Here is a 26,802-nt window from a genome sequence, read left to right on the forward strand (position 1 = left end):
CAGAAATCAGATGGTATTGGCCGATATGCCTCCTTAAAAATCTATCGGTATCGGCCCCAAAGATCTCTATTGGTGTACCCCTAGTATTTAGAATTTATTTTATTATAGTGATTGAGGCACTGGTAGGCTTCCAAATTGCTTTAAAATTGTGAATATTTCAATAAAATCTTATTTTGAACTGATAGATATATTCATATATCTATATATCTAGATACAGATATATAGATATAAATATAGATATAGCGGCAGTTTATTTTAATCATGGAAAAACACGGATCTGGGGGGTTTTAATCAGTGAATTTGCGTTTTTTAAACGAAGAAAACCAGGATCCCTGGTTATTAAATTGGGCAGGAATTGGGGGTACAAGCTAATGAATAAGACTTTCTAATTTAAAACTGAACACTAGCCCCTGCCTGTTGCCTAAAGGGCAGGGGCTGGTGCTCAATTCCCACCGAAAGGCATAGGGAAGTTGGGGCCTTTCTCTTGTTTGTGTCTTTGATAATCTAAGTGTCCCTTTTTTATTTTCACCACTGCTGCACTCCTTTTGTGCGACCACTTGACTTAAGCTGAGTTTACCATGACACAGGTACATTCTCGCTCATGTTTGGCTTCCATAGCCTGCTTCACTGTCCAGGTGAGCCATGGTCAAACACTGAGCTTTATTTCCTAGATTTCTCTTGTGTTAATCATCCTGAACAGAAAACATGCATCAAAAGTGGCATCAAAGCTCCTTTTACCATGTTGATTTTTTGTTTAGTGACATTATTAAAAATTAAAATTCCTCATGCAATATGCTGTTACCAAAAAAAAGGAAAAAGCAAGTTGGTATCAGAAGCTGGTCAACCAGAGTTTCAAAAGTCATTCAAACGGTGGAACTCAAAACCTTAAATCAAGCATGAGGAGTGCATCCTGGCACAGATGCAGTGTGTGGCAGCAAGGACTATAGAGCCTTCATTCTCTTTTGGGGCATTGGCTTGGTTTTCACTGCCAAAGATCAAAGCTATTGTATCATTCATCAAATCTGAATCCTTGTGTCAGACTTCCATAGGACTGGATGTTTGATTCATTTTTACTAACAAAGTAATCAGTGTGGGTGAGCAGATAATGCTGAAACTGCTACTTTTTAAGGTTATTATAAAGAGTAGCTGGGAACTCAAGCTCTGAGGTAGCCTTGTACAGGGAAGCAGTTCTTACTCTGCTCCTTCAAGAACATCTCCCACAAGAAGCAAAGGGTGAGAGTGAGGAGAATGAGTGCAGTGCTGATGGAAAATGACCACTGCCTCATTCCTGTGGGAAGGACTGGTGGGCAAATCAGATTTGCGTGCAACTCTGATTTTGATGGGCTTTTATAGATCTGATTTTTATCTTCCTTTTTTTCAGTTGCTGTAAGTTCTTGAAGTTTGGACAACTTTATTCTAAATTAAGAAGCCCCCTCCCCTTATTCTGCTGAGGAAGAGTGCCTTACAGTTTGACACCTGTCAACCAGAAGTGGTTTTTTTTGGCGTATGTTAGCTTAGAATTAAACCTAAATTCTTGTATGATATACTTAATACACTTCACAAAATGTCCTCATTCTCTGCATGCATGAAGATTATTTTAGGGGTTATTAATAACTGGTATTTCACTGAACTTTTCTGAAAATTTTCAGCCTTAAAAAACCAAACAAACAAACAAAAAAACCCAGCTAGTAGAGGAGCTATTTCTGATCCCTTAGACCTTCTATTCTTGATGCCTCAACAGCCAAGAGGCTATTACTTTCTAGTGCTGTTTGAATGCAGGTTTACAGGGCAACAATATAGGATGGAATATAGAGTAGTTTTATATCTGGAAAGCTGTGAGGCAGTAACTTGGAATTGTTTTTGTACATTTTATATTACATATAAACAGGCAGCTTTCGGTCGAAAAAGCTACAGGCTGTGGTTGATTAGTTTTTCCTTCCTGGGCATTTCTTGCAACTGCTGTTCAAGTGCAGATTGTACCAGATCTTGTGAGCTAAGAATAAAAATGGATTTTTTCCTTAAGTTTTTCCATAAAGTAGCTGTAGCTACTACTTGACACCTTCCAAATTTTTCTGAATACCTTACTCAATGCTCTTAGTAAGACTTTATTGGTATAATGACTGCTTAGACTAATGCTTTAAGAAGTAAAGATATGCAAGTGTTGTGGGGGGAGAAATAAACAACACCTTCCCACCCCCAATTTACATCTTTTTCTCCTCACTAAATTAACTACTTAGGACTTCTAATGGCTGTGTTGCAGAGAATCTTAGCCAGACTCGTTTTTTCATGCATTTGGAAAGATATTTAATTGCTTGGCAGAACAAATTAAATATTCTGTTGAATCTTTTATTGAATTATAATAGTCAGATTAAGTCTTGGCAATCAAAGTGAGGCAATAAATGGTAAGATGGTGTTGCGGTAATCATGTCTTATTGGTAATATTTACTGAGATTAGTCATTAAGTATTGTACTCTTTATTTTGTGCAGATGTAAACTAGTATCTATTTACTATCTTGTTGGAGAGCATCAGAGATGCATTTAATGGTGTTAATTATCCTAATTATCATAAAAGAATGTACAACTGGATGCATTTGTTTAATCTTCTATTTCATCTCTGAGGATTTTAAGGTCTTGGCATCAATTAAAAGTGAAAACGGTTTTAGCAATGTCCTCCCTATATTTTGGCATGCGTTCCTTCCATACAATCAGTCTGTGGCATAGTTTTTATAGGGATTGTAGTCTTTATTTCTGGAAAGGGCCAGTATTGAAGTAATAGAATCAGGAGTCTGAGATGCAGTGAAAGATTGGCAAAAAACTTGCTGATAGTGTTTGGGTAGTTGATTAGTCAGTCTCTGAGTGTAAAAATCACCAGAAGTTTTTGTTTGTTTGTTTATTTGTTGGGAGGTTTTTTTTTCGGGGCAGGGGGGAGGGAGGGGAGGGCATTGTTTGTTTGTTTTTAGTTCTGCTTCTTTTAAAATAAAATTAACCAAAAACCTATCTTGAAATTGTGGCACTTTTAATCAAGGATCTCAAGACTTCTCTTCTCCCTGTCAGTAATGACAACTTCACCCGTGTTTACCTTAGACCTAGAGAGGCATGGAAATGAAGTTCTGTGCCCAAAGAACCAGACAAGTCTGAAAGAGATTTTATAGGAAAGACTCAGTTTCAGTCCCATTCTATGTGCAGTTTTAATGTTTAAAATATTGACTTTATAAGTTCCAGGTTTCTTATTCTGACCCTAAAATGAATGGTAGAGCTGGTCAAAGATTTTCCAGAGGAACAGGATCATTGTTAGAAAGTGATGATTTGATTGGATCAGTTTTGTATGGGAACATTATTGATTCCATCCAAACTTTCTGGCTGCCTGCTAGGGTGCACTGGCTCCTTGTTGGCTGTTCAGATCTCTAGGATGTCTGGCTGGCAAGTTGCTCAGGATTTCCAGGCTGTCTGACCTGCCTGCTTAATAGTTTTCACAAGCTCCTTGCCCAATAGGTAAATAAGTGTCTGGGCTTTGAGACTCCATGCACTGCCTGTCTGCCAAGTTACCCCCAGTCAGCCAGGGAGATGGTCACAAATTTTTGAACAATTCCTGGTTTGAAAGAACTGAAATGAAGCTTTGGACTTTCTGATCTGGTTTGGAATAGGTTTGTTGTTTTTTTTCCAGAAAAGTGACTCTCTTTCTGTGATGGGGAAATTCAGGTTCCTGTACAGTTATGGTTTGTTTGTGCTTATAAAAAGACACTGGACTAAATAATCAAAATACCGTTTGTAGCTAACACCTGTAAATTGGTGAACTTTGTTTATTGAATGAATTGGAATAGTGGAGGAAAGATTTGGCTCTTGCTCAAAGGCTCTGCTTGCTTTTAATGAAAATGTAGTGTGTAGTATTCTGTTACTTAATTAAATAATCCTTTGTTGCCATTTCCTCTACTAAGTATCGACCAAAAAAGAATGAAGCTGAATTCATAGCGTTTCGCCCCCTGGTTCAAAAGAATTAATGAGCATACAGTTTCAGTGCCAGTGGCTGTTAAACAGAAACATAATTCCAGCCAATCAGAGTGCATATGAGCATTGTTGTCTTAGTGGTAATAATGAGCATTTAAAAATGTATTTAGTGATATAATGAAACCTCATTTGACAACTGTTTAATTTCAAATATGGAATCCATTTAGTCATTAGAGAAAAAGTTGCCCTGTCTGCTAGGCAGGACTTGCTTGATTTCATATTGTAGGTTAAATTTTGCTTATAGTGAACTTGAAAGACTGTATAGCAATTCTATGGTGGTTTTAATTTTCTTTTTTTATTTATAAGAACTTTTGAATCATTTAGAAACTAGCAGTGAAATGTATAATATGAAGTCAGACCTGACTACTGTGCAACTGCTAGACACCTTTAATTTTAAGAGCTGAGCCATTTATTTTTAACCAGGTAAAGAGAATATATTTTATATCCATTCTTCCCTCCTAAGCCTGTGGAATTCTTCATGGTTCAGGTTTAGTTCGTAGTAGAAAACAGATTTCTTGCAGATCCTGTTTAAAAGTTTTGAAAACCAACATTATAACAAGTTCTGGTTTGGCAGTCATTTCAGCTGTACCTTGAGTAAAAACAAGTAACTAATAGGCAAAATGTGAGCCAAAAACTGACCACAACTGAATACCTCTGCTTTATATTATTATTTAAAAAATGTTCACATAAAATATTAAAGTGGTTCAAGAATAGCTTCTAGTAAAGTTAAGTTGACAAAAATGCAACTGTTTTGGAAAGTAATTTGTCCCATCTTAGCTAAGAATGTTTAAAATTAACTGAAATGTAAAACAAAAAAATATATTTTAGGAATTACTGTTACCCGTTACCTGGAGACAGATAATGTTTTTTTCTCCTGCTATGGCAACAAGAAAATGTGAACATACAGTACCCCTTAACTTGGAGTTCTGCCACAAAATAGATGAAAAATTACAAGTCCAGCACCAGGGTAGCATCTATAGCGGTCTGCAGTTTCAAACCTGAATCATAATCTAATTCTTTTTCATCCTTGTCCATACACTCCTTTGCCCCCATCCCACAAATGGAAAGTAACTTTAGAGTAAACCAAAGCCTTTGTGTGGTAGCCATAAATCAAGTGTTGAGTGTTATTCTTGCTGTAGGAAGAGGTGGTTGTCAGCAGCAATAAAAAAGTATTTTTCTACTTGAAAAACAGTGGAGTAACCAAACATAACTTCCTTCCCAGTGCCTTGATTCATGTAGCATGCATTTTATCTTTCAGTGAAGGGGGATGGTATAGTCAAACAAATTTTTATTGTAAGCATTTTGTTTTTGAGATACCACTTTGCAACCCAAAAGGGTTAGTTGTTTTTTTTCCTGTTGTTTTATTGGTCATGTTTTGTAGTTATAAACTGATGTTTCTGCATTGTTTTGTTACTGAATTAAATAATTGTTAGAGGGATAATACAGTTCCCCTGTGTAAATGTAAGTTAGAAGACAGAGAAAGGACTACCTCATGATTAAATATCTGACCCATGGGTTGGTTCCTTTTTCATCGAGTTTGCATAATGTTTATTTATACAAGTACTCTCAAATTTTAAAATGTAGTAGACATGCAGAAGAAAAATCTTAATGCAAAATAGGATGATAGAGTCTTTCTCTGACCTGGTATGCAAGTTAATTTATTATGGGTTTATTTCATTTAGTATTAAAATAGCAAAATAAGCACAAAAAATGTTCAAGTATTTGAAATATTGCCATTAGAAGTCAATGGTAAGCACTAATTCTCTATACATTTATGGATTTTAGTTACAAGATGGTTTAGATACTCTTATTTTCCAGAGTGTTATGGGTTGGTTGTTGGGGGGGGGCGGGGTTTGTAAAACAATACAGGTATATGATGTTTTTCATTTATGAAGCCAAGTTATATTTGCAGTGTAGAAATTAATTAGTATGCATGTGATCCATGTTGTAGATCTAAATAATAGGCTTGAAAAAAAATTAGCCCCTCCCCCCCAAATTAAAGTGGTAATTTGATTTGTACTTTTTCTAGCATTTATGAAATCTACAAGCTAACTGTCAAATTTGGGCGTGAATTTCAGCTTCAGTAGAATGGGGAATTGCATCTGGTTTGGGAATTATTGGATTTTAAATGGTATCTGGCGCTTTATCTCTGTCTCCTACTGTGGTCTTGTATTTTTCTTTAAAGGATCAAAAACTTATTTTGAGCCTAGCATGGCTACTTCTAAATTAGATAGTGAGACTGTTGTAGAATATCAGTAAACTGTCAGCTGCCCTCAGTAGTTCTGGTTTTTATACATCTGCTTTGCACCATTCATCAGTTGGCTAAGTGAGACTTCCTTCCAAATCGATCTTGTAGTCAGAGCATAAATTTCTGTGGCTGATTAAAAACAAAACAAAAAAGAATTTTATAGCTGCTGTATTTTTAAATGAAAATTGAGGAGCTAAATTGGAGTATTTTAAGGCTTTAAAATTTTTAAGTGGGCCTGTAGAATGTTTTGAGATTGGAGTCCTCTTTAAGGCACTCAGTGATATGGAAACATTCCTGTGTCCTAATTGAAATTGTTGAAATATTCTCTAGTGCGTTCATGTACTTTACTGTATTGTCTCTCTTCTAAGATGTTGTGTGGTCAGTCCGTGTCTGGATAACATTACAGTACCTAAACCAAGAAGATTAATTTCTTAGAAACTTGAAGGGAATGCATTTGCTTTCCAATTGCTCTTCTGCCTGCTTCCTGTTAATAAATACAATCTAAAGACGACATAGTATATATAACGCTAAGGGTTGAACATGCATATCTGTAATGTAAGGGTAAACACAATGTTTTAGCTCCAGAACCAAATGTTATAAATCCAGCATATTAAGTTTAAATTTAAAAGAGAGCCAAATAATCTTGAGACTTGGAAGTGTACCAGTAAGATGTCCAAATGACCTTAACTTTGCCTTGTAGTGGTTACCAATCATACTTTTTTGTTAGGGTTGGTTGGGTTTTGCAGGATAAAACCATATATTATTTAGGATTAGGGACTTATTTTAGGGATTTAGAAATTCTGTGTTTTGAACAGCCGAATCCATGGTACTCCTATTTTACAGTCTTTTTCTTATTTTTTTTCCCATATCGTCTGTCAGAAATTCTTTTTGTCTGAATAAATCTTATAAAATGTTATATATTTATAGAGTGTACTTGGTAGCCATGTTGGTCTGAGACAAGAAGACATACAAAAAACTAGAACTCTTGGTTCCAAAATGATACCTGTTATTAGACCAACTGGGAAATCGCAAGAAAATTGTCCTTTTCTGCAAGCTTTCAGGATCAAAGTCCCTTTGTCTGGGAAAACTGTAAATGGTACAAGATAGTAAAAAGTCCCCATAGGTAGGAAATAAACTTCATTTTTGCACAGAGGAAGCTGAAGATGGAAGGCTGTCCCTCTGGGTCCGTGAGGTCCCTCTGTGTAGAAATTAAGTTTATTTCCTACCTATGGGGACTTCTTACCATCTTGTACCATCTACACTTTTCCCAGAGCCTGATGAAGGGACTTTGATCCCGAAAGCTTGCAGAAAAGGACAATTGTCTTGCGATTTTCCAGTTGGTCTAATAAAAGGTATCATTTTGGAACCAAGTGTTCTAGATTTTTGTATATATTTGTAGAAGTGTTCTTGTAAAAATGCTAATAGGACCCTTCTTTTTTAATTTACATGACCTGACAAATTGATAGCAATACAAATATTTTCTTTTTCAGTTTGTTGTTTTAAGTATATACTTATCCTTTATATTCCTTTAGTGTGGATGAGTTCACATGATACAAATTCTGAATTTTACCTGCTTATCTTCTGCTGTGTGTTGCTTTGTTTTCAGAGCTAATAAATGTTTCTAGTACTTTGTTGGCCTGTGCATCTAAGTCTACTTAAAATGAATAAAACTCTAGTTTGCCACTGATTTGATAGTTTGATCATTAGCCTCAAATGGCATCTGCAGTCATGTATCAGAATAAATTGGAGCATTTCGGTTTTCTTGAACTGGGAACTGTCTCCCCAAACTTTCTGTTTCACTATAAACTACTAAGTAAAATATTTGCTCCCTCATTCCATTTATATTTCCAAGAGTAACAGCCTTAATTTTGGGTATTAAATGTATTTAACATAGGAAGCCTGTGTTTTCTGTTTAATATGGCTAGGGACAGACATTCAAAAAGCCTGAGCCTGAATTGATTCAATCTTTGCAGGTTAGTCTAACCTGGCTAGGCTAAACCAGTTTATAACTGTACAGACATTCCCTCTGGACTGAAAAAGTGCAGGCCCATGCCTGTAGTGGCTGAGGCTAGAAGCTGGGGGGTGCTAGAGCAGCCCTCCCTTCCCTTCTGCTGTGCTGTGCTGAGGGGGGGCATGGCCAGGCCCCGGCAGGATGCTCTGATTAGGGAGGGTGTCGCCCACCTCCAACCAGCCCAGCCCATCCCAGCTGGGAATTGACAACACAGTGTTTATCACCCCATTAAGCAAACAACAGAGGGCATTACCAGCTACCTGTTGATTCCGCTTTTGTCCCATCTGCCACAGCACAGACCAAACTGTAGCCAGCATGTGGTCTGCTAGCTAATGCTGAGGTGTCTGTGAAGGACAGGGGAATGAATGCCTGCTTAGCACAGAGTGGGGAGGGGAGGGGGGGAGCAGAAGCCAGGCAGATGCCTGCAGAGACTGCCGAGCTGCAGCCAGAGAGCAGAGGGGAGGGGCCAGCCCTGCTGTGGAGCAGAGAGCCCCACCCAGCCCAGAGAGCATGCTGGGGGAGTCTGGTTTATTTTAAATCAGCAAGAGGTCTGGGACAGACATTGCATAATCCGGTTTGACCCCAGTCAGTTAAGCCTGATACTATATTCAACCAGGTTTATCTGAAACCGGTTTCAGCCATTTTCACACTGGTTTATTTGCACTGAACATCTGTTCTTTTACAGGTTTAAACCAGTTTCTGATTACTTAAACCTGTTTATGTGTAATGTCCCTAGCCCACGTGTTCAAATCCTACTGGTGGCATGAAAATGGGGCCTCATCCAAAACCCATTGAAGTCGATAGAAAGATTCCTATTTGACTTCAGTGGGATCTGGATCAGGCCTATACAATGAAATAACTAAAATTATAGAGACAGCAGGTATTAGTTTCTAGGCCTGTGCGAGTAGGCAGCGATCTGATCTGACTTTGGATCCGGCCACTTTGGATGGCCGCGATCCGATCCGGAGCTCTGGACCAGGTTTCCGCCTCGATCTGGCTGAACCGGCTCTGAAGCTTTGGAGCTGCCTCGGAGATCTGGCCATAGGGTATAAAGGGGAATCAGTGAAATATCTATAACTTTGTTGTTGTTTGTCTGATTTGGATAAAACGTGCAGGGATGGTAGCCTCTGCTGAGAGCATGAAACCTGCCAAGTTTCAAGAAGATCGGTGCAGGGGTTTTTGGGGGAACTGCACCCCAAATTCTTGAAAGCCAAACTCCTGTCATGGCTGTGTTACAACACGGTGGGGGGGCAAAACTGCAGGGCTGGTAGGTCTTACTGAGGCCACAAAGACTGCCAAGTTTCAAGGAGATCAGTGCAGGGGGGTTCTGGAGCCCTGCACCCCTAGCTGCTGACAGGCAAAATTCGTGCCAAGACTGTCTCTGTCTTGGGGCAGTTGATTGTCTGTATTGATTCTTTCCTCTCCTTAGCCTGTGGTTTTGTAGGTGCTAACTGATGCCCGTTAAGTCGTTATGTAGTAGCTACAAGCACTCATGGCACCAGTTTAGCTTGTCCGCAGCTCGAGGGGCAGTTTTCCCCAAACCCCTGCACCGATCTTATTAAATCTTGGCAGGCTTTGTGGCCTCAGCAAGAGCTACCAGCCCTGCAGTTTTGACCCCCCTGTGTTGTAACACATAGACGTGACAGGAGTGTTGCTTTCAACAATTTGGGGTACAGTTCCCCCCAAACCCCTTCACCGAACTTCTTGAAACTTGGCAGGCTTCATCCTCTCTGCAGAGTCTACCACTCCTGAAAATTTCATCCAAATCATTCAAAAAACAACAAAGTTATAGATATGTTATTGTTTCCCCATTATAACCTATGGCCGGATCTCCAAGGCGGCTCCGAACGGCTTCAGGAAGCCTAATGAGGCCAGCGCTTTGACCCGGATGTGCTGCTTCGGACCCCGAAGTGTCCGAAGCTTCTCCGGATCTGAAGCTCTGTCCGAAGCCTCGCACAGCCCTATTAGTTTCAGGATACTGACTTGGGAAATATTGTTGCCAGCTTATAGTAGATAGAATCCTACTTGTGACTAAAAGATTTCACTGGGACTTGCATTTAGCCAGTTTCAGCAGACTTATAAAATTAGTGCATGCTGTGTCTATATAAAACTGTTGTGTGGTATGGTAAATAGCAGATGTTGAGCTGTAGTTAGATGTAAAATCCCAATTACAGTAGGATCAATACTGGGTAGTAATTCACTGTGCTCTTCATCTGAATGGGTAAGCATTTATTGATTGATTAGATTTATATGCTACCCTTCCCAACAGAGGGTCAGGGCAGCTTACAGTAGGAGAATAGAATAGCATTTATGAGACAGGAAAGATGCTTATTGAACAGGAGAAAATGCAAAACAAACTGTCTAAACAATATTCCAGCCTGGATTTATTTGCTATGTTAGAGTTTAGCAAACAGTTAAGAGCATAGGGTCTGGTAAAAACAGTTTTGGCTCAAATATTGAGAGGAAGCTTGGGACTTCTTCTAGGTTTTAAGGAGTGGGGGGAAGAATTGGTCTGTGTACTTAAAAAAAAATATGAATAAAATACAGCTTAAAATGTTAAATATCCCTAAAAGGTAACGAAAGCAGGTTTTGGTTTTTTTTAGTAACTAAGAAAGATTTTCAGGTTTCTTGAGTAACCAAGAAAGAGTCTTACTTAGCAACCCAAATTAATGGGAACAGTTTACTACCTTAACATCCCCAGCTGCCTGTTTAGGACAGATTGAAGACCTCTTTATACAGCTGGAAAAATATAAAAAGACTGCTGTTCTGCCCCAAGATTTCTAATTTTATTGTTATATTAATGAAGGAATCTAGTTATTACTTGGATCAGGACACATGACATTTTAGGGAAAGGTTTTGTTAAACTTTGTCTTTAGTTCAACTACAGTTATCAAGTTTACTTTTCCTTATTTCTGGTGGACTGTCATATTTATGGCTTTCTCTGCATTTTTCCTCTTTCTACTCCCCTAGCATTTGCGGCAGTAGGTCACACAGCTTCTGCATGACATCTGCTTTTCCAACAGTAATATCAGCATTTTGGAATTTGCTAATTTAATCCTAGTCAATTTTTCTTTTTCTTAAGGTTATTGGTGATGGTAAAAAAAAATTTTTGATGAAAAATGCAGGTGCAATTAAAATAAGATCTTAAATTTGAGCACATTTAATCCCCATAGAATTTTAGAGCAACATCTAGAAAAACTCAAGTCAAGTTTGTATTGTTAACTTTGCTTTCACCTTTGCCTCTGACTGATCGTCTTTAATTATGGGAATCACATGCTGTTTTTTCACTCAGAAGCAAAGTAATATGCAACTTAAATACACTGATGTAGTATCTTCAGCGTTATTTCATTTTTTTATACTTCAATTATTTTTATTATCAAAATGACCAAAAAATGGACGTCTGTTATAAATTCTTTCTTGCAGTATTCATTTTAATAGTTCTGTTGGCACCTCTGTATGATTCTATAGAATCTTAACTGCCTAGACCCCACAATTGAACTTAATTAAGAAGTTTTACTTAAGCTTTTTGTCCCAGGGAATAGTTTAACAGTTACATAGGCATCATTTTATTCTATGCAGAGACTGGATAGGCATCTGTCTATGGTGATTTGGGAACAGCAAATCCTGTATCTGTGCAGTTTGACCTTGCACAGGCCCCTGGACTCTCATAGGCTGTGAGGTCCCTTCCAAGCCCATGATTCAGTGATTATCCTAGGATAGCAGTAGCCCCCGTGTGGACAGACTTGTTCCAGAATGCCACTGTGTACTACTTTCAGTTTAGCTTAAACTCATTCCTAGTAACAAATGCTAAACCTGAAAAGAAGCTCATTAATGCTATGATTTATACTAAAAACTGTCCTGTGTAAGTAAGGTGCCCTCATTATGTCAGCAAATTTTATGGGTTTTTTTATTACACTATGAAATCTGGATGAGTACAATTTATAATGTTCTCTTTTCACATAAATAACTTTCAAGCAGTCTTTTTCTGGCATACCTTTACAGCCATGTCCTACCCTGTATTATATGCATGTCTTGGGTTGTAGAGTTGTTTGTTATTTCCGTGGTATAACAAGGATCTTAATGCTCCTGTTTCTTTAAGAGAAAAAAGGCTGCAGGGAGGGCTTAGTCAGCAATTAGGGGAGATACCTGACCAGAAAGGGATCAGGTTTAGGTGTATACACCCAAGTCCTGAATTGGGCGTGCAGTTTGGCCCCTGGAGGCTGATGTATGAGGAGCTCCTGAGCAGACTACAGGGAGAGACTCCTGATGGACATCAAGGAAGCCTCTGGGTAATACAGCCTTAAGGGTGGGGTAACTCCAGCAGTTTAGGGAGGGACTAAGAGGAAGTGGAAGTCCCAGGATAGGGGGGACTGTGCGGAGGAAGAGGTCCCAACAAGCCCAGGAACAGGGCTAGAGGCCTGGGAGTAAGGCCAGAGCCCAGAAACAGGGCAGAGAAGGGGCTAGAGACCCAAGTGCCCAGGGAGGGGCCAAGAGGGTGATGTGGATCAGGGCCAAGAGCCCTTAGATTAATTGAGACTAGGGCTGAGGGTCCATGGAACTGATTGATGATAATTGATTGATTGGTAAAGTCTACAAGGCATGAGTGTGGCTAAAAGGGAGACTGAGAGGCCATTAAATTGTCCTTAAGACAGTGAGTAGGTAGACCATGGCTCATGAGCAGATGAGATCTCACTCGGGGATCCCTGGAGCAGCCTCCTGTTTCTAAATACATGTTAATAGCAAGGCTTGGCAGGCAAGCAGAAGGGGAGGATGCTTAAAAGACAAGGAGAAACAAAGGCTGAGTGACCACCAGGCAGCGTCATGGCCAGCCCTGAGGCTGGCCTTTGTTACATTTGGTGTGTTGGCCGGGAAGGGCTGTGTGCACGCAGGGACTCAGTTTCCCCTGTGTAGAATATAGGAGAACTTAAGGGCCCACAAGTAGACATAGAAGTTTCAGGGGGCAAGAGGTCCTGTGGGTTGCAGGATAGAATATGATGGCCAGAATGGGAATCCTTAGATGACTGCAAATGGGATGCTGAATAAACCCAAGAGGGAGACCCTCCTGGTTCTGGGTAAGACCTGAAAACTGCACCCTCCTGGGGGCTGGTGTAGTGTGGGGCTACTCATGGCAGGGTAGCCTCTATAAAGTGCCACATGTTGCAGCCCCAGGGAAAGGCAAGTATAGGGTGCCTTAAAACCCCACTGCCCTATGGGTTATTCTGTGGTAGGAAAAAGGCTAAAGGACAGGGAGAAACAAAGGCTGAGAGGTCACCAGGGGAAGGCCGGCCTTTGCAGTGGCCAATGAAACAGAGCTAAGATGGTGCTTAGAACCTTAACTTTGGTATCTCTGGATTCTTGAAGACTTTGCTATGCAACCTTAGTACTGTATTATTACTATGGAACATGTTTTGAAAGGACACTCAAGATCAAGTATGTAGGCTTCAGTATACAAGGCTTAATGGATTACTTTTTCCATTGCTCATTTTAAAATTAAAGCACCAGCTTCCTGTTTTCCTTGTACCAAACTCTCATTTATCTGAGCTCTTATAATTCCTAAAGCAGTCTGTTTGGAGAGGAATTCAATGAAGTGACTGAGAAAGGGACTTCTACTTAACCTTTCATTTCGCAAGCGACCAGTTTAGTGCTAAACAGGTTATTTTTAGTTTCTAATTTAGGGAATTAATATTTCCAGATTTGTTTTGTCATAGCTTGGTTGTCTCTGCTGAATTGGAAAGGCTTGTAGCCAGCACAAACAGTTGGGGGATTGCTCTAACTGTTCTACACTAATCCATTAAGAATCTTTATGCATTATGTATTTTGATCTATAACAAGACAGTCTAGCTGATGATATGGTCACTGGAATATTTTAAGTCTAGACTACTGTTTTATGAAACTGAAGGCCATCTTACGCAATAGTCAGAAGTTTGCTAAACTGAAACACTGCAGTTTCTGAAGACACTTCTTTTCATATGATGGCATCATCTGGAAGATAACTCTTGGAGCCAGCAGAAATGCATTGGGGGCCCTGACCTAGGTTACAGGCTCTATAGGCCAGAATGGCTTAGAACAGGGGTTCCCAAACTGTGATACACATACCTCTGGGGGGTATGCAGGAGAAATTGTGTAATGGCAGATTCAATTTTCATTACAATAATAATTGGCATTTAAAGAGTTAAAACATAAAATGTATGCTGGTAGGAGTATGCAGGCAGCTGGTAAATCTGGAGGGGGGTACACAATAAGAAAAAGTTGTGAAACTTTGGCTTAGAAGATTGTTTCCTAATCTTTCCTTTGGGTGGTATTAGTAGGCTCTTTAGAAAGTGATGTAATCAGTTTCCAAGTGTGGTAGAAAGGATACTGCAACACTAGACTTTGGAAGAGGACACAAAATGGGAAATAGAAAAACTTTGCCTAGTCTCCCCTTTTGTAGTTGTCATCATCAAAAGATTATGATTTTGGAAACTCAAGAGATGATACAATTCATCAGAAATATGACATGACACAAATCCTTTTGGTTTTCTATCCCCTTTGTCACTTGGTGCCATAAAAATAGCTTTCAGAAAACTTCAGCATGCAACTGAATTTTTATACTAAGCAGAGGAAATAATTGAAGATGAAGCTGATATAATCTTTTGGTCTCTTAATATCCCAAAGACTTTAAAAGTTACTGTGCTTATGTTGATCGTTTTAAGCTGCCAGTGATATGCTGACACTTAGGTAGGACATTTTCAGATCACATTGCTGTAACATTACTGTAACATTTTTTAATGAAGTAACATTAAAAAATAGGCCAAAAATGAGCGAGGCCACATCTAACTGAAATTATATAGGAAGGGGCAGTTGTTGAGTTAAGTAATGAAAACATGACTGCAAGTACATTTGCATAACAGAATGCTAACTTTTGTCTTTCAGAGCCATGGTGTCATGGAAAGGGATATATTTTTTACTTGCACTGTTCCTCGGAAGTTTTTTTGGAAGTATTTTCATGCTCAGTCCTTTTCTACCTTTGATGTTTGTTTCCCCTGCCTGGTATCGCTGGATCGTGGACCGAATTGTAGCCACTTGGCTCACACTTCCAGTGGTAAGTTGCAACATGAGTGTACTTCTAGTGAGCCTTTATATTTAGATTGTCTTACAACACTCTTGATGTTATGAAAATGTTCTTAATAATTTCTAGCACCTCATCTAGCACATACTGGGAGCGTAGGACTTAATTCAGCCAATTTAACACGTGAAAGTCAATGAACTTTGTTCACACTAGTTACTTAGCGTGCTAACTAGCATCACATCTTAAATTCTAATATTGACAGGTCTTTTTATGAAGTCTCCAATTCTACCCTCCAAAAGAACTGCATTCTGAGCCAGATGCCTTCAAATATTTTTGAACTTTCATTCAACTTAATATAAATAGTTACTTTACATCAGACCTCACCCTGTTGGTTTCATTCTGTTTCACACGACTATGGAAAATATCTCCCTTGCATGCCCAGTGCATCAGAAATGTTGCATTATTGTTAATGAAATTGTAGTTCAGTTAATGCTTCTCTCTTGGATGGCAGTTTTATCCTCCAGTGGCCAACTCCCATTTTTCCTTCCCTTTCCCGTTCCCAAAACAATATAGCAACAATTGTAATAGAATGGGAATTGCAAAGCAAATGACTGTTTCTTTAAAATATATTTAAAGTGATTTCTTAAGGCCAAAAGAGGAGCGGACGTGGTAGAAAACCTCAGAAAAGTAATGAGTAGTAGAGCACAATAGACTTTCCAGCAATCTTCTGTATCTCATCAATGTAGGAGCTGTATAAAAGAAAAAGGACCTAGTATCAACATAATTTTCCATTTAATTGAGTTATACCACTATAAAAAGTGTTATGGGATCTAACCAAGTCCCTATAGCAGGGTTTAATCAGTTAATCTTAAGTTACTTTGGTCCATTTTGTGTTTTCCCACAGTTCATTGTCTGCTCAGTGCACTCTTTATTATTGTTCACAAATAGTTGAGAATTCAAAAATTTTATTCATAAATATCATATTTATCTGAATCCAAGATGTCTTCAAATGCAAGATAACCACCCAGTAATTGAATTCTACATGGAAGATCATACATTTTTTATAACTTTCCATGTATGGAATCTAATTCCTGAGGAAGTGTCTTTAAATTCATCCCCCAGGGCAGGGATGGGGGGGAGGCAGCTAGCCAGAACTCTGCTGCTGCCTTCCCCTTTTGCTTTAGCAGCTCTGGCTCTGGGGCAGTTGGCAACAGCAGCAGCTTAGGGTATAACAGAATGTGAGCATTGGGGAGAGGGAGCAGGCAGTGGTGGGGGAGCGGCTGCACAGTCTCCCCCATGCTCCCTCTGAATTGCATAGCATAGCATAGCATAGCATGGGTTTCCCCCACATGGACTCTCCTGGATGCCCCCCTCCCTTACTCCCCGCATAGTCTCCACTACACTCCCCCTACTGCGCACTCCCTCTGCCACAGCAAGGTGGCAGCTTGGCTTTGACTTTGCCCTAAGCTCAGAGCCAGGGCTGCAGCAACCACCTGCCTCTGCTGGTACTCAATTCCAAGAGTCCCAGATTTTTTTTGCTTTTTTTCCCCTTCATGTTGATTGGGGGGGGGGACACGACTTTGTCTTGGATTCGAGTAAATATGGTAGGCCTGTTTAATTTTTCTGAAGTAAAATATTTACCCTGGCTGTTACGGCCTCGTTGCTTCCAGCACATCCATGTCTGCTATGGAAGGATTAATACCTTTTAAAGCATAAAAAACTGATTCTACTTTCTCTACCTGCATTTGGACTTCTCCATATGCAGCTTGAAATTGCTAATTCTTTCTACCATTAGTGCAAAACTAATTCAATTAGGAAGGAAATAAAAATTAACATTTTAAGGGAAAATAGCACTGGTCACTTTCATCTGTCACAGCCAAGTACATATTTGAACTTCACTTCTTTGGTAGTAATGTTTGAAGATTGACACTCTGAGTACCTACCAGATCACCTACCAGATCACCAAACAGGACACACAAATTTCCTTTTGATGGCAGAAGAGGATGGGTTCTTAAGTGCTTTGTAATTTTCCTGTTGAATACCTGTTTTGATGCAAAGGTTGTCATTGGAACTTGGAATGCTTTTATTTTAGGTATTTTGATACGCTTGAAACCTAGCAGTTGGTAATAGTAACAGCGGTAGCTAAAAGTGATAGCTAAAAGAAGTACTCTTGACAGGTAATGATTTTTCCATTGTTTCTTACAGTTTCTGCTCTCATAGTAATCCAGAGGCAGCTCTTGATTAGTTAAAAAAAAAAAATTAGGTTTGTTTCTCGATTTAACAGTAAACTTTTCAGTGTATTAGCCCCATTTTTCAAAAAGTGCGTGTTAGGCTTAGGGCTGTTGAAGGATGACAGTTCTGTTTCGTGGCAACTTTTGCAATCTAGAAATCTGGTTTCATTCCATAATGAAATCAGCTCCTTATTGGAGGTAAATTAAAAACCTTTTGAATGCTTTTGCCCAAGCAGCATGCCTGAATTAAAACCTGAGCTTTTAGATTCAGGAAATGGGTCTATGCCTGTCCTCCCTCTGGGCTGAGCTGAGAGACTCAGATCCTAAGTCTTTGTTTTACCTGTGTCACCTGATTTTCTTTAGCTATGGCGTACTCCATAGTAAAACCATTATTTTTTGAAAGCTCGTTGTCAGTGACTTTTGTGTTAGCTTGTTTAGGGAGGTGCATGGAATTACTGTGATCCTCTGGGGTATTCTCAGAACCTGTTGGCAGTTACAGTGACGCTCAAAATACAAATTACATTTTTCTAAAGCAGGGCCAAGCAAAGTCTGGCCTCCTGGCCAGATTGGGCCTGTGGCAGTGTCCAATTCCCAGCAGCCCCTGCCCATGTTGCTGTGGCCAGTTTCTGTGGAGACCCCAGAAGCGGCAGCACTATGACAACGTGAGGCCAAGGTTTCCATGGAGACCACCCCCAGCAGCACTGGCAAGGTACATGGCTGGGAGCTGCTCCAGGGCTGGGGCTGGGATCCTGCAGCAGTGACAGCATGGTCTGGAGCTGGGGCAGAGCTGCAATCCATTGCTCGCATGCCCTGGATCTGGGAGGGGAAAGGGGATGCCTGTGGGCAGCGGCTCACAGCTTTGCCCTGGCTCTGGACCATGCTGTCACTGCTGCAGGATCCCATCCCCATCCCCAGAGCAGCTCCCCACCCAGCCACGTGCCCTGCCAGTGCTGCTGGGGCCTGTCTCTGGCCCTGCACTGTCACAGTGCGTCGCTACTAGGGTCTCCATGGAAACTGGCTGCAGCGATGCAGGCAGGGGCTGCTGGGAAATGAAGTCTGGCCAGTAGCTGGATCTGCCACTTTGCCTACCCCTGTTGTAAAGAAGGGTAGTTATAATGTTGGGGAACATCACAACACTGATTCTGACTTGCACAGACATATGCCAATCTGTTAAAGTACATTCAAGTTTTGTCTGGGATTTCCCATCCTCAAGCCTCTATTTTTCTATCTTTACTACTAGCTAATTGTGGGGATGAGTGAAGCATTGTATTACACTGATAGGAGATCACGCTTCAGAAGTTATCAGTGCCGTAGTAATTTTGGCCACTGGACCACTTGCAGGATACCTGAGGCAATTTCCCTTTTGCCCTGCCGTGCTGTAAACCTTGGTGAGCCATATTCAGAGTCTGCATTTTGATTCTCATAAGATAGTGGGCAAATAAGGTGTTCTCATCTTACCTCCAGATCAGCAAACAACATTTGGTTGAGAAGTGCTGAAATTCACTGTATTCGCCACTTGACTCAGGGGAAAATGGCTGGGTCCTGTATATATGGCTGGACTTCTGGTAAGAAAACAGTTAAGGGAAGTTCATTCTCCTAATGAACTTTTGTCGACATTTAAGTGAAATCATTTAAAATTTATTTCCGTTATTGATGGGCTAAAGCTTTTATTTTTCCTGAGGGAAAATGATAATGTCGTAACCTTTCTTGTAGGCTTTGCTGGAGATGGTATTCGGTGCAAAGGTGGTTATAACAGGTGATGGGTTCATTCCTGGAGAAAGAAGCGTCATTATCATGAACCATCGGACAAGAATGGACTGGATGTTCTTATGGAATTGCCTGCTGCGATACAGCTACCTCAGACTAGAAAAAATCTGTCTCAAATCCAGTCTCAAAAGTGTTCCAGGATTTGGTAGGTCATTTACACTTTTAACCAGAAAAAGAACAGTTGTGAAAACACTCTCCCGTTCCCCCAACGCTGCTCAAGCCTCATCAAGTGACTTAAGTTCAAGATCTGCTTCATTATTAAGGAAACAAGATTTTCTCATTTTGTTCAAATGTATTTGTTAGGTGCCTTTGCTTATTATCTTACATACGCAAACCAAGAAGACTGTCTTTTAAAAATTTTGTCTAGACAACTGAGAACTTAAGGTTCTTTTTAATAGCTGTAGTGTCAAACTGAGCTCATGTGATAGCGGTACACTGTACAGGATATGAAATAGTCAGCATTTACAGTGATAAAGGCCAGAAGCTGGTCTAGGCTGTAGAAATTTAGAGAAACTTACTTTAAATAAGCCAAGAACTTGTCATACAAGTAGTCTCAGAATAAATATGTAGATTTAACTGAAATAAAAAATCTCTTTGAATTTTATTTATCTTTTACATTTGATATCTTACACAAAACCATGTTGTACAAGAAATGTATCAACTCCCTGAAGTCCAAAAAGTAACCTGATCTTATCGCTTCCTGCTTTTTGTCCATTGGTCTGAGCAGACAAGTTTTTTTAGGAATTGGTGTAGTTCTGGCACACTGAACAGTAGGAGGAGCTCTCATTGTTGTGCCATATCAATATACTTGAAAAAATAATAATTTAAATACAAGTAGTGAAAGTGGCAAGAGAAATTTATGCATGTTTTCTAGTAACACTCACTTGATGCAAATGAGATATCTGCTCCTTTTTAAGTTGCAAAAAGTCAGGAAATTTTGGTGGATGCATTTTATACCCTTGTAAAGCAATGCAGATTGTTTTGATGCTTTTCATAACTTGAAAACATACTTTATGAGTTTAATAAAAATATTCAGATTTTTCTTTTAGATGCCACCTGTGAATGTTTTTCTAAGGAATTTTAGAAAATTCCTATGGATACAGTATACTTGAATCCCAAGGTTACTGTCCTCTTTAAGTACTGTATGTTACTAAAATGAGTTACAGCATGTTGTGTGTTAGCATCTGTTTGTCAAAATTAAAATTCCCTAACTGTTTTAAAGGCTAGACCCTTGAAGTTAGAAGTATTTGTGCCTTTTCAGGATTTGGCCCTAACATATTTGTTGGTGAATAAAAGTTAGTGAGAGGTATTAGAAATTTTTGCAACTGACTTTTTTTCTCCAGTCCACTCCACAGTGCACAAAGACTTCATAATCGAAAAGTATTCTTCAAAACACACAGTAGTGGGACTTTGTGTGTATTGCAATCTAAAGAGGAGTAATTTTCTTTTTAAATATTCGGAAGTTAGTAGCTTAGTAACCAATGCAGGGGAATTTAGTTGGGCTACATCCAGTGTTTAATGGCCTTAAAACAGTGCATGCTATGATTTTATGCTGCCACAGTATTTACATCTACTAGAGCCTCTAAAGAAACTGTTAGGTGCTTTGAAATCATAATTTACAGCGGATCCTCTGTAACTGTTTTTCTGTCTCCTATTCTGCTCTAAGCAGAAGCTAAACTGTTGTAACTTTAAATCAGTGGTTCTCAACCTTTTTGGACTTGAAGCACCCCTCCATAACTCTTGTGAATTGTGATGCAACTTGTATATTACAGTGCTTACCTCCTTACAGAGGGGATGGGCAGTGAGGAAGGAGGTTGAGAAATAGCCAGACCAGAACACGTCTAAGCCTGGTATCTGCTTATCTCGTGGCACCCTTCAGAGGATCTGGTGACACCCCAAGATGCTGTGGCACCCAGGTTGACAGTCAGTGCTTCAAACTGGTTTCATTCAGATTCAAAGTTACAGCAGTTTAGCTGTAATATACCTTTTATTGGAGCAAATAGATTAAATGGTTGCATTGATTGATTTAAGGTGTGAGGAGAGAGATGATTTAGGAACCAGTGTCATATCAGTCTAGTGGTAAATTCTCTCCATAACCAGTGAAATTTGTAGGATCCACATAGAAATAAAGGGCTTCCTGTGTGTAGTCAACCTAAGCTCAGGTGTTTGAATCCTGCAAAAATATATATGGAGTATTTACTGCCAACACATGGAGCTAATAAAAATCAGTCTGCTTACAACAGTGATATAAGGGATTAAAGAACTAAGGGCTGACATTGAGTAGTTTTTCTGGAGGACCAAGCAAATTTATATTATCCAGAATTTATAGTGTTTGTCTATATAGTATGTTCAAGGGTCCAAATGGCATCTATCTAAGAGAATTTTTTTTTCTTTGATAGTTATGCTGCCCTCCCCAAAAAGGCCTAAGGCAGCTTACAATAACAATCTTTAAAAATGGGTAATAAAACAATAGTAAAACTTGCCATCAGTTCTGTTCATTTAATAAACAATTGGTCACTTAAATGATTTTTTCTTAATGGCTTGTTCAGGACCTACAAAAAATACGAGTAAGGTATATGTTGCTCAACAATACTTTGAAAACAAGGAATTTTTTTTCCCCGATATCCATTGTAGTCTGCAGGCCCTGTGTGTTACATGAGCTAGCATTTAAGCCAGCTAACCCAGGTACTAGAAAAAATAGTCAGGGCAGCATGGAGCTCGGCTTCAGTACCTTGCTGTATTTCTTGACAAGGTAAATTAAGACACGCTGAACTATATATTGCCATAACTAGACTGCTTTGCAATGTAGATGTACCTTTTAATGGTCTTCATATACTTTAGTCATCCAGCTACTTATCAATTTGAGGTTTTCAGTGCAAGTTGGAAAAGTTACTGTTTTCTGAGATAAATGTGTAAGACCAGAAATAAAAATGATACATTTGTATGACGTTTGGACACAAACTAGTGGGTAAAAACGATGGTTGTAATAGGGTGCTGTCAGTTTTGTGATCTGTTGGTGTTGCTTGTGCAACAGACTGGCTAGCTATATCTGAATAGAAGGGCCACTGATATTACTTGCTTAGTACAGCTGGGTGAATAATGGCTGAGCTGAAAAAGGGGGGCAGGGGTAGGGAGAAAATTCAGTTCAAGATAACCAAAACAAAATTTGGGGGTACTTTAGAGAAATAAAAGTTGCTTTATTATTTTAGATTTTAAAAAATTAGATTAGTTTTTAAATGAAAAATGCATTTTTTGAAAATTTAAACATCACATTTTCCATTTAAAAAGTGCTTGAAATGTGCTTTGACACCTTCAAAACTTCCACCTTCTCATTTTTCCTGGAGACTGTTTGCTTGGTTTACCCAAACCCAAACTCCTCAAAAACGCCATTTTTAGTTGCATTTATTTGTTGAAAAAAAATTGATCCCATTATTGAGGTACTTTGAGATAGTAGGAAAAAATATTCTATGTGAAGTCGGGTAGAGAAGGAGGAGCAACTGAAAGGTGAGATTCATGGATCAAATGAAGTTACTTGCATGGAAGATTTCTACATGAAATGCAGTAAACGTTGACAGCTGCTGGAGGCTTAATACAGAGGGCTAAGTAGTAGAGGAGAGAAAATGGAAGGCAGTGAAAGGAATTCATGTCTCTTGTAAATCCTTCACTTGACTTTCTACTTTGGGTTTCTAAATGCATGTCAGGACTGCAAAGATATATTCAGTAGATCTTGTTGTGTCAAGTCACAGTAGAAAATGGTGGCCAGTTTGAATTCACGTTTATCCTATGCGGCAGAAAAGAACATTGCAACTTTTAACCCATGGCTCTGCCGTGTAGTGGGAAAGTGTTTAGTTGATATTGATAGCTAAAAAAAAGAAGTTGAGAGTCTTGATTTTGTTTCAAAAAACTTTTGCCCATCTTTATAAGCTTTTAGTATTTCAGTGCCTCCTAAAAGTCACAAGGAAAACAACTTGAAAATCCTTTGAACACATTGTCAGTTTTTTAGGTGTAAGAACTTGCATACTGGTTGTTAGCATATGATATTTTATTGTAGGGGTCATGCAGAACTTTGAAATTAAATTATTTTTTTTCTCTTATAGTGCCTTTTAGTTTACTCTCTTCAGATTAGTATATTGATGTGCACTACTTGTATTTAATTAAAAGTAAACAAGCATAGAGCTGTTGATTGCATCAAAGATAATTGTTATATTAAATTCTTAGGAAACTACATGAAGATCAGTTCAAACTAGCATACAGTATGGAGTTAAAGTATGACCGGTAAATTGGAGTAACTCTTGAGTTCTTTACAAACAGTCAGCTTCATAATATAATTGCACCTAAGCTATCCCAGTTTATAGAGCGAGAAAATAAGTCCCAGAGAGCTGAATTCTCTGCAAGTCATACAACACATTAGGGCAAAAGTTAGAAATGGAACCCAGGAGTCCTGGCTCTCAGCTAATGCACTCATTGTGCTTGAGATTACATTTGAATTGAAAATGTAATATATTGTAGAATAAATGTTTAGAAATGAGAGGAATAAAAGTATCTGAAACATTAAAATGTAACAATTACATAATGTATATATGCAGTTACTTTCTATTTTACGAAATTATGACTCATGTCACTGGTAGACAACGACTCATTAGGAGTTTTGGGGACATTTAGGAGAGCTTCAGTTATTAATTGGGAGTACTCTAATGTACCAAGAAATTTTGAATTGACTAAATGTAAGTTTGTCTTCCTGGGACTGTATCTTTGGTTTAATAAATAGTGAATGAATTAAAGTTTCCAAATTGTAATAGTATATTTCAGTGATTTGAGTTTCAGAAACATTACTACATTACTTCAGTGCTACTTGCCAGAGGTAGAGTCCCCATGGTCACTTTGTTGTTCAGCTGTTGCTACAGTTTCTCTTACGATGTCATCAAAAGCTGCTCTGGCATTTTCTACAGTGGCAGAGTTCAGAATTTCTAACAGCACTGAATGATTCCTGCATAGTAAATTAAAATAGTAGGACTCTTCTAGCCTTTTCTCTTCCTAACGTACATGTACAGATATAGGGTTCAAAACTAGCATTTCTCAACCCGTGGGTCATGACCCAAAAGTGGGCTGCAAGAATAGATGAAAGGGTCATGAACAAACTTAACAAATGGATCAACACACTTTAAAAATGGATTATCCTTTAAAGAAGAAAAGCGTGCCTGCCAGGGGCTGCTTGGGGCTGGGGGGAGCAGGAGAAGGGTGATCACTCAGGAAAGGGGGCACCATGTGCATCTACTCATGCATGTGGCAGCCAGGCACCATGGAGAGCAGTTCCTGCAGCTCCCTGCAGGTAAGTCTGTTCGGGGGGAGAGGGGACATGCATGATATGTCTGAGGGGTGGGAGGGGCACAGGTGATGCTGCCTGCCACCCCAGCTCTTCTCTGGGGTAGAAGTGTGGCCTGAGGGAAGTGGTGGCAGTGGCTGGGCCATGGTGGCAGGGTAGAGCCATGGTCTAGTGCATAAGCAGCTGGCAGTGGGACAAGGTGAGGGTAGAACGGCACTTTCCCCTGTGCCCTCCTCCCTGTCCGTTACACCTCGTGCTGCTGGTGGCGTGACTGGTGTGAGGGTTCTGGCAGCAGTAGGTCTCACTGCCCTCCCAAGCCAAGTCTTGTTCACTGAGCCATGGAGGCAGCTCCTGCCCATGCCAGTTCAGCTAGCCTGAAGCCCCATGCCTGCTGTGGGTGCACAAATCTGGGGAGGGGGCACATGCCCCTCCATGCCCCACCCCATGCCCAGCTCGTACACCCACATCCTGCCCTACACACTTGGGGGCTGCTGAGGGCAGGGGGGAGCAGGCTGGGAGTGAGGTGCACCAGCAGGGCCAGGGGATTGTCTTCTACTTAAACTGTTTACTGGTTTGGGACTGGCTATCGTTGTTTACAAATGGGTCCTGGTACAAAAAAGGTTGAGTGTCACTGTTCTAAACAATTCTCAGCAAAGATTGAATAGCAGAAACAGTGATAGGGCAGGGTCTCCTATCTGACTTCTTTTCAAACAGAATTCTGCAGATTATATACTGTAGTTCACTTGCTGTTTAAGGAGATTTGCAAATAATTGGGAATAAACTATAGCTTCAAATAAATCCAAAGAATGATTTGAATATTCTCCCCCTCTTCATTTGCCACTTCTCAAAACTCCTGCCTCTGTAAGAATTCATGAGGTTTTACTGGAAATAAAAATGTTATCTTCATGTGCAGCAACTCCTTTGTTTTCACCATTTTCATACCAATGTAATAGTGGAGGGAAGGGGCTGCAGCAGTACGGTACCAGGATTTTAGGGAAACATTTAATACTGTGCTTCAAGCCTTTCTTGAAAAAATACATTATAATTGGTTGTCACATAATTGCTGTTATGTGAATCAAACTGTCTGGAGGGCCATAACCAAAATGGGATGGTATCAGTGTGTGCTGAGAGGTTTCCAAAGGCTGCTGTATGGAGGAATATTGGGCCTAGGTTCATTTAATGCCTTTATCAAGGAGGTGGAAAAGGTAAATGGCACATTAATTAAATTTACAGATATGAAATAAGGTGGTGCTTCAAACACCACTGATGATGGATTTATCACATATTTGCTCCTTTCATGTTAATGGAAAAACAGCATTGATGATGGACCTATCTCATACCATGTCCTTTCATATTAACAGAAAAACACAAGTTAATGTTTAAAGAAAAAAAAATATCAGACATATGGAGATTAAGAGGAAGGTACAGAGGAATTAATTATTGTTTTTCATAGTCTTGCAAGACTTTTTTTTTTCCTTTTCACAAAACCCTTCCTGATGCATCAAAGACAAAATGGGCAGAACAAAGCAGGGGGAAGGTAGAGTGTGAGGGAATAGGATGCTGGATTGGAGGAGAGTAAGTAGAACTGTTGAACCTAGGAGAAATGAAGAGCAAAAACCACTATGAATGGTTTGTTGCAAATTGTAATTGCTGTACTTGGATATTATATTGATTGTAATACTGTAACAACTGAAGAGCTATTCAGTAACCAACTGGGTGATAACTGCCTAATATTGCTACTGCTACTGTTTTGTTACTGTTTTATTATTTACCAATATATTTATGTTTCAGTGACTCCTTAAGGCTTGTGTCTGGACTGGGGCCTAAATGCTGTATGAATTAGATTTGGTCTATTTCTAGAAAAAGGCCTAGTTTACACGAGAAAATGTACTGCTTTAATCCTACTGATAAAGGTAGAAATGAGCACATGTACACCCAGTGTGGATAGTTATATTGGTGTGTAACTGCTCGTACAATATTGATGAGTTCCATACTGGAATGGGAATGACAACACCAATAGAACGTACCTTGATGTTGATAAAACTGCCTCCACATTACAGCATTTACCAGTGTAACTATCATTGGTTTAAAAATTCACAGCTCTAATCCAACATCATTAGCAATTTAGTTTTCAAGAGTAGTTCAGGTCTCAGATGTCTCTGCTACAGT

At 39.5% G+C, this 26,802-nt stretch overlaps 1 protein-coding gene across 4 annotated transcripts in view; it reads left to right on the plus strand.

Annotated features, from left to right (window-relative positions):
- The window catches only part of LCLAT1 (lysocardiolipin acyltransferase 1), a 241,131-nt gene that overhangs the window by 82,303 nt on the left and 132,026 nt on the right, over window positions 1-26,802 (plus strand). For 2 of the 4 annotated variants that reach the window (XM_025216023.1, XM_006016587.3), the window contains 2 exons: window positions 15,177-15,345; window positions 19,257-19,455. In XM_025216023.1, coding sequence (XP_025071808.1) covers window positions 15,181-15,345; window positions 19,257-19,455 — 364 coding nt within the window. In that variant the 5' untranslated portion in view covers window positions 15,177-15,180. The remainder of the gene's footprint in view (window positions 1-15,176; window positions 15,346-19,256; window positions 19,456-26,802) is intronic. The other 2 variants (XM_025216037.1, XM_025216042.1) reach the window with 1 other exon arrangement.

This window comes from Alligator sinensis, unplaced genomic scaffold (genome assembly GCF_000455745.1).
Source record: "Alligator sinensis unplaced genomic scaffold, ASM45574v1 scaffold138_1, whole genome shotgun sequence".
NCBI classification, from domain to species: Eukaryota; Metazoa; Chordata; order Crocodylia; family Alligatoridae; genus Alligator; species Alligator sinensis.